This window comes from Branchiostoma floridae, chromosome 16 (genome assembly GCF_000003815.2).
Source record: "Branchiostoma floridae strain S238N-H82 chromosome 16, Bfl_VNyyK, whole genome shotgun sequence".
Lineage (NCBI taxonomy): Eukaryota > Metazoa > Chordata > Leptocardii > Amphioxiformes > Branchiostomatidae > Branchiostoma > Branchiostoma floridae.
Genome location: NC_049994.1, coordinates 17,514,504 through 17,522,067, shown reverse-complemented (window position 1 = coordinate 17,522,067; position 7,564 = coordinate 17,514,504). Strand labels below are relative to the sequence as shown.

At 39.4% G+C, this 7,564-nt stretch overlaps 2 protein-coding genes across 2 annotated transcripts in view; one reads left to right on the top strand and one right to left on the bottom strand.

The window, feature by feature from the left end:
* The window catches only part of LOC118403035, a 5,268-nt gene extending 3,205 nt beyond the window's left edge, over positions 1 to 2,063 (top strand). Inside the window, exons 3-6 of the mRNA XM_035801472.1 lie at positions 401 to 517; positions 1,039 to 1,134; positions 1,400 to 1,517; positions 1,915 to 2,063. Coding sequence (XP_035657365.1) covers positions 401 to 517; positions 1,039 to 1,134; positions 1,400 to 1,517; positions 1,915 to 2,063 — 480 coding nt within the window. The remainder of the gene's footprint in view (positions 1 to 400; positions 518 to 1,038; positions 1,135 to 1,399; positions 1,518 to 1,914) is intronic.
* A 1,486-nt stretch (positions 2,064 to 3,549) lies between these two features.
* LOC118403034 (protein timeless homolog) overlaps positions 3,550 to 7,564 on the bottom strand; it is a gene marked incomplete in the record, with an annotated part of 35,069 nt that continues 31,054 nt past the window's right edge. Inside the window, 5 exon segments of the mRNA XM_035801471.1 lie at positions 3,550 to 4,260; positions 5,447 to 5,529; positions 5,857 to 5,941; positions 6,297 to 6,486; positions 7,143 to 7,297. Coding sequence (XP_035657364.1) covers positions 4,121 to 4,260; positions 5,447 to 5,529; positions 5,857 to 5,941; positions 6,297 to 6,486; positions 7,143 to 7,297 — 653 coding nt within the window.

Genomic DNA, 7,564 nt, shown 5'->3' with positions numbered 1-7,564 from the left:
TCACACACACACACAAACACACACACACACACACACACACACACAAACACACACACACACACAAACACACACACAGACACACACAAACACACACACACACACACACACACACTCACACACTCACACACACACACACACACACACTCACACACACACACACACACACACTCACACACACACACACACACACACACACACACACATACACAAACAGACAGCCCAAAAAAATAAACCTGTTTCGTGTTTTTTTTTTTCCGGTCAAAATGGGAGAAGAGCATTTGATGAACCAAACACGTTTTTATCATTTCATTATATCCAGCTCATTGTCCTCCTTACCTGTCTTACTATTGCATGAAATGACTCCAGTGAAACTTTTTTCTATGTGCTGCTTTCCTGTCAGATTTTGCGACACCAGGCGGTCTGTTTTGCGGCAGAGCGCGCCAAATACGAGGAGTTGTTGGCGGAACTCGGGACTCGGCTCAGCCTTACCGTTACCATGGAGACGGAAATACAACTGGTGAGGCTATAGTATATGGATGTACAATAATGGATGACATATTTGCACCTATCAAAGACATAATATGCAAGTTTTCCTTATCATTCATCATTCGTAACTTGGCATTATTCTAGAAAGTTTCAAAGGAACCTTCATGTATCCTTTTCCGCCAGGCTTAGGCTTTTTAAGTTGCTGGAATTCGAGGGAAAAGCTATTTGTCTAATTATCCGATAATCGAGTTGAGTATCTCACAAGCCACGAAATGTGCAATATTGTAAGTTGTTGATGCATTTAACTTTAAAGTTTGTAAACTGTAACTCTATCTATTTATCCCCGTTTATCCATCCGTTCAGATTGCATACGAATCTTACAAATGAATCATGATACTTTCTAATAGCACTATGTATGTCCCCTTGCAGCTTCCATTTGTACTGCAACTTTCTCCAAAAAGCATGTTTTATCTTATATGGAAAACATAGTAGGGGTACCGGTTTTGTACTGGCTGATTTCTGATGCCGAAACCTTGTCCTTCCGAACCAAAGTTACAGAAAAGAGTCCAAGAGCTGGAGCGAGGTCAGACTCTGGGTCTGTTGAAGATGTTTGAGAAGACGAAGAAGTCGGACGAGGAGAAAACAGCGGTGAGCATGATATGAATGGGAAATAAGACTTCTCAAATATGTTAAACTACTATTATGGGCACCCCTACTAAAGGAAACCAACTGCAGATTTATAAGAAGACGGTTGTGTAAAATTGCGTCTTAATGAAACATTATGTTCCTTCTTCTCAAATCCATAGTCTTCCCATAGTTAAGACGTATTTTACAGAACCGTAAAGCATACTTCGTTCAGTCTTAGTGAGAACTAAGTTTTGAATTACACTGCATCTCGTTTGTGTTGCCATAGCAACCGAAGGGTGACGCAAAGGATGCTGGGAGACTCCCATGGGATGACGTCATCCGCCCGAAGGTTATCAAGTCAGGAACTGTCATTCTGCAGGAGGCCAGAGAGAGGGTGTCAAACGGTGATTTTTATTTTTCAAAACTAATAATAAGTTGAGTTCTGAAACCCCTGCGCGCGCAATAGGTTTGTTTCCTCGTGTGTCTTTGTCTCGATGGATAGTGTTCAGCACCAGGGATAGGTGTGTTTGCTTGTGTGTGTGTGTGTGTGTGTGTGTGTGTGTGTGTGTGTGTGAATGTGTGTGGATAGTGTTCAGCACCAGGGACAGGTATGTTTGCTTGTGCTTGTATGGAAAGTGTTCAGCAACTGGGACAGGTGCGTTTGCCTGTGAGTGGATGGTACTCAGCACCATGGACAGGTATTTTTCAGTGTGTGTGGTGTTTGTGTGTGCGTATATGCTTTCGCGCACGTGTATGAATTGGTTTCAGCACCATGGACAGGTATGTTTCTGTCTTCCCCAGGATCTCCCTCCACGACTGACGTGAGAAAGGCACGCTCCTCCCCTGGCGGGTCCTGTAACGTCACCTGGCCGGCTTCAGAGGGCGACACGGAACAGCCCGACTCCCCAGTCAAACCCACTGACAGGACAATGGATCATGTACTTGTATAGAAACCAACAATTCCTTCTTTACCATGAGGAAAACAAATATTCCCTAGGTTATGGTTATTTTCTCAAGAAAAACATCCCCAAGTGCTGGTCACTCCTTGTGACTGTATTTATGAGTAAGCTACAGAAGAATACGTATTCGTTTCACCTTTTCTAGTAGTACAGTCAAATCTGCCCAAGAAGACTGCCCAATAGACTAATAAAATGTCGTCCGAGTGGACAGTATAGACAGGATTCGTACTTCTGAAAATAATTTCATCAGGTTGGTAGAATATGGGAAAATTCTTTTCCACAACCTGTTTGTATTGTTTTTTGGGGTAAATGATATAAGCGGTCACATTGTACAGAATTAACTACAGTCCAATGTATTTTTCTTGAATATACTATGCAGTTACATAAGAACCAAGTACTTACCTTTCATGTACATACATATCTTATTATTTGCAGAATGAATGCTAAATAAAAGATACATTTTAATCTCATAGAAAATCTTTTATTTTCCTACATGTACTTTTATCAGCTCTTAACACGCCTCTCTTATACCAAATGGTCCCTTTTTCTATAATATTCTTCTGACAAACACTGAAAATATGTACCAATTGGCAAGACCTACATCTATACACTACATATGGCATGTCTCACCACACAAAGCTATTAGTAACTTATACAGTCAAAGTCTTGATGTATGATGTAAGTTTGGAAAATTCTCTGCAAGTCTAAGTCGCTCAAAGATGAAGTTAGCCAAGGATTTGTTCAGCGGAAAGATGCATCTTAGAATGCACATCTTACAACCTGAAGTTGCTTCTGAATGCTTGACAAAGTCCAGGCACTAGAGTCAAACTTGAGAAAGTCTACTGCAAGTCTAAGTTGCTCAAAGATGAAGTTACTCAAGGATTTAATCAGCTGAAAAGTGCATCTTAGAATGCACATCTTACAACCTGAAGTTGCTTCTGAACACTTGACAAAGTCCAGGCACTAGAGTCAAAATTGTGAAATTCTACTGACAGTCTATGTTGTTCCAGTCTGCAATTATTTAAGATTCTAATCTGTTTATAGGTGCATCTTACAATGCACATGTCTTAACGAAAACGTTTTAGGTCTGTACATTGTCTTCAGTCTCAAACATTAAACTTGTGACTACAGACATAGTCAAGCTAAAGCTACATGTACATGTTATATCGTACATGTTCAACCATACAAACTTACTGTACAATTGTCTTGAGTGTAAAATGTGAGAAAGTCTATGTTAATTGCTCTAGTCTGAAGTTACTCATGATGAAGATTTTGATCAAGCTAACAGGAATTACTCAAGCAACTGGATATGATTTTTTCAGATAAAAAATATCATTTATCTTTCATCAGTGACACAGGAGTGTCTTATCCAATTAATATCTGGCGTGTCTTTTTTGGCGAATCTTATTACTTGGATGTCTGACCTTCATACAAATACAAAGGTATTGGTTTGTACACTTGTGTGTGTAATGTTCTCTAAGTGTTAAAAATTGCAAAGTGTGCCTTGTGAACGGATTGAATCTTAAGTTACCCAAGAGTGAAAAATCTTTTTAAGGGCTACATACAATAAAACAGAACGGTCATACAAAGATGTTGTAAATGTACATACTTGTAATCATGACTCTTAAACATGAAACAGTCATACATTGTACAGTAATGTTACTAGTATCACTTCTCTCTAAACAGCAAACTGGACACTATACAAATGTAGCATTACTTTTGTTCATGTACATGTAATATCCGTCATGTAACATCATAATCCAACTCAAAGGTCCGAATATCAAATTTGACAGAATAGTTTGAAAAGACTATAGATATTTTAGATTCTACAAATGGACTGATTTTGTTACAACTTGTTTTAAATCACGACTATCACTTAATAAGGACTACTACAATGTACAAAACTGTACAGTTCGTACATACCCCGTTTAACATACATTGAACCACTGGCGTTCTCCAGTTTATTAACACTTGTACATCAAAATTAGCACATGTACAGTAACAGAATCCTTAAGAAACTTTGCCTTTTTTGAAACCGCTTCTTTGGTCTACTTGTCTTCCTCGCTGTCTGAGCTTTCGATTCGCCGGCGAGCATGCGCGATCTGACGCAAGGGAACGTTGTCTTCGTCAGAATCTGAGTCTGACTCGAGAGCCTTCCTTACAGATGTGGATTCTTCTGAAGGTTTGTCTGATGGAAGAGAAAGTAATCATCATCATCATCATCTTCACCGCATATCAGTCTTGGTTAGTTACAACAATTTTTATCAATCAATGACTGTTTTTTTTTTTGTACAGTACATACCTCCCAAATTTTCGATGTCTACCAGTACATCATCGTCAGTTGGAGGAGTTCTGTAAATTCTCGCAAGTGTGTCACGAGTCTACTCTTGTCTTGCGTGTCTGGTACTGCAATGTGCATGAGTCTTTTGAGTTGCCCTAGTGCTACCTTCGCGTTCTCCGCAAAGAGGCGAGGGGAGGGGGCAGATGATCCTCGCAAGCCTGACCTAGTCTCGTGTTCTCTCGCGAGAACTGAGACTAGGTCATTCCCCTGACGATGATGTACTGGTAGACATCGAAAATTTGGGAGGTATGTAATGTACCTTTAAAAAAAACAGTCATTGATTGATGAAAATTGTTGTAACTGTTTGCATACGTGACTGATGAACCTCTTCAACAGTCTTGGTTAGTACTGAGGCGGGTCGTAATAAGGCAGCTAGAAATGCAGCATTTTCACAAAATGATTTCCCTGCAGCTTTTTGTCAGACTACTCATGCATAGTACTATAACTAGTCCATTTTAGTATTGTGTGTGAGTAAAAAAGCAACAACAGGTTTTGCTATAATTGTTCATATTTGTATAGCTAACATGGCCATGCAGTTCTAAGCTATGATTGGTACATGACAGAAGAAAAAACAAAGAAGAAATAAAAAGAACACACCAGCAATATGTATTACCTTATCAAGGAAAACATGATTAATCCAAGTTATGATTTATCATAGAGACAGAGTTATTGTTAAGTCTCTGACAAGTTGTGGTGCAAACTTGGACATCTCTAACGTCTGGTATATTCAATTCTTGTCCAAATGTTGGACGAGGGCGCTGATTGGTCTCGTCCTGGTGATAGTTTGCTCCTATGTTTGCTTCTGCTACCCAAGAAACGGTTACAAAAATTGTTAACTGATTGCTGTATTCAAACAAGCGCTCTATAACCCATTCTTTAATTCGTTCATTAACTGATGTCACCACCAAAACATTTATACAGGTCCCCAGACAAGTAACAGAAGCAAACATAGGAGCAAACTACTACCCGGATTGTACCCAGGCTAAGCAAATACAGCAATGCATCAGACAACAGTAGCTAACCAGCCACCTACCTTGTTCCTCTGTATCCATACTTTCCTCTTGATCGATGCTGCCAGACCCCTTCCTGCTACGCTTAGAGCTCCCAGAGGTCAAACTGTTAAAACACACACTGTATATGTTAGCACCTGGCCCCTATCTATTGCTGTGATTTGGATCCCCGCTGTAATTCAACCACCAATGGGGACTTTTCTGTTGTAGTGAGTGCAGTTGTTTTGCAACAAATTAAAGTAAAAAAAATTGTTTGCTTTATTTTACTAAATTTTGCCCTTACCTTAAATTGCAGATAAAAAGTGTTTGTGTACACCTGCTATTTCAATTTTTCTACATTGCAAGAGATGAAATAGTTCATTAAGTTTTATGAACATGAACATGCACATTTAAAACATGAATCACAAAAAGAAAAAGAATTTTTCTGACTCACCTTTCATTGTCTTCTTCATCCGAAGAGTCCAGCTGTCGAGCGCGCTTCTTCCCCGACTTACTGGCTGTCGGAGGTTCGTCTTCTTCTGTAAAATAATTAATATAATAATTCAACAGTCAACACTATGTACAAAAGATTGCTGTGTAGGTACCAGTACAGAAAATTCAGGTCCAGGTCCGATTCAGGTCTGGACCTAAACTAAACCTGGAACTTATTATCTGTAAAAACTTGTGAGCGGACAATACTCAAAACATTATGGTCCATAATTTTCTGTTTGGTGGAGCATCCGATGTCCACTAGTGTTTAAAATCCAATCCGATCCTATCAAGAATTACAGTATACATGTATGTGTACATAAGAGTGCCTCTTAAAACACTTGGAAATGAACAAATAAAAAAGCGGCCTAAGATGTAACATAATTCCATTCGCAGCTTCCACACCTTGCCTAGTTGGTTTCCCCCTCTTCCTCTCCTTGCCTTGTTTCTTCGCCAGCTCCTTTAAGGCCTTGTACCTGCTGCTTGACTGTTTCTTGGTCGGCAGGTCGTCGGCTGACTCCTTCCCGGTGAGGACATTTGCCATTTTCCTCAGTTCGGCTGCGGACAGGGTGCCGGGTATTCTCCAGAAGGACTCCTAAAAAACAGAAATCGAAGGAATTTGTTTCAATTCAGGTAAACAGATTAAACACAATGAAAAAGATAGTTTCAGCATTTGAAATGGAAAGGAAAGATGAAACAAGACAAGACTACAATAATACAATAACTGTAATAAAAACGACAACTTCAAACAATGATAACAACAGATGAGACAAGATACTAGAACCTCAATGCAGGCTATACAACAGTACTGATATTTGTATACTCTAGAATTATTTCTGTACTGGCAGCTTTTCATGTACTATGTTATTGTTTAAAAACAAGAGGTACAATGTATGTTCTTCATATAGGTGGGACAAAGACATATACATGTACAAGAGCTTAGAAAAGAGCATGACAGAGTTACTTTAATCAACAGCCAATTGCTTCAAGTTCAAGGCAGGTCAAGTAAAATTGCTTCTGGTCTTTTCTGGATCCAGCAAAATAAGACTTCACAAGCTCAACGTGAAACCTTCTCATATTACTTCATTATTTCACGGACGCTTTTATCCTTTTACAACATGTAGTCTCTCACTTGTAGCACCAGACAGACTTAAATGGCACACTCCAAGATCAAGTTTTCCTAGACTTGGCTGAGAAAGTTGAAGTAAGTCTACAAGTTTCTTAAAAATAAATATCTTAATGTTATCCTACCTGTTCGTTAGCTGGAGGAGCCAGGCCGACCATCTTAAGAAGTTTCTGGAATGTGCGATGTTCCATGGCGGTCTCACTGTCTTCCGTCAGTGGAACGATCGGCACGGATTCCCCGCTTTCGTCTGTCTCCCGATCGTCTGCTGTTCGCTCCAAACCTGACGCGATCCACTGGAGCTGGTCCCTGAGACCTTTTTTGAGCAAAATTCAAATACATGTAGAAAAATTTTAGTTTAAACCTACAAAACTGGCATCCCGAGGAGTAGATTCTAAATATCATAGCTAATATGTACAATGTAATCATAAACAAATTATGCAGATTCCCATAACATCCCAAAAACATCTAGAAATAGGTTGAAATGGAAAAGGAAAACAGTCTAGACTACAATAATTCTGCTACAAGACACAAGATAGGCGATAGAGTA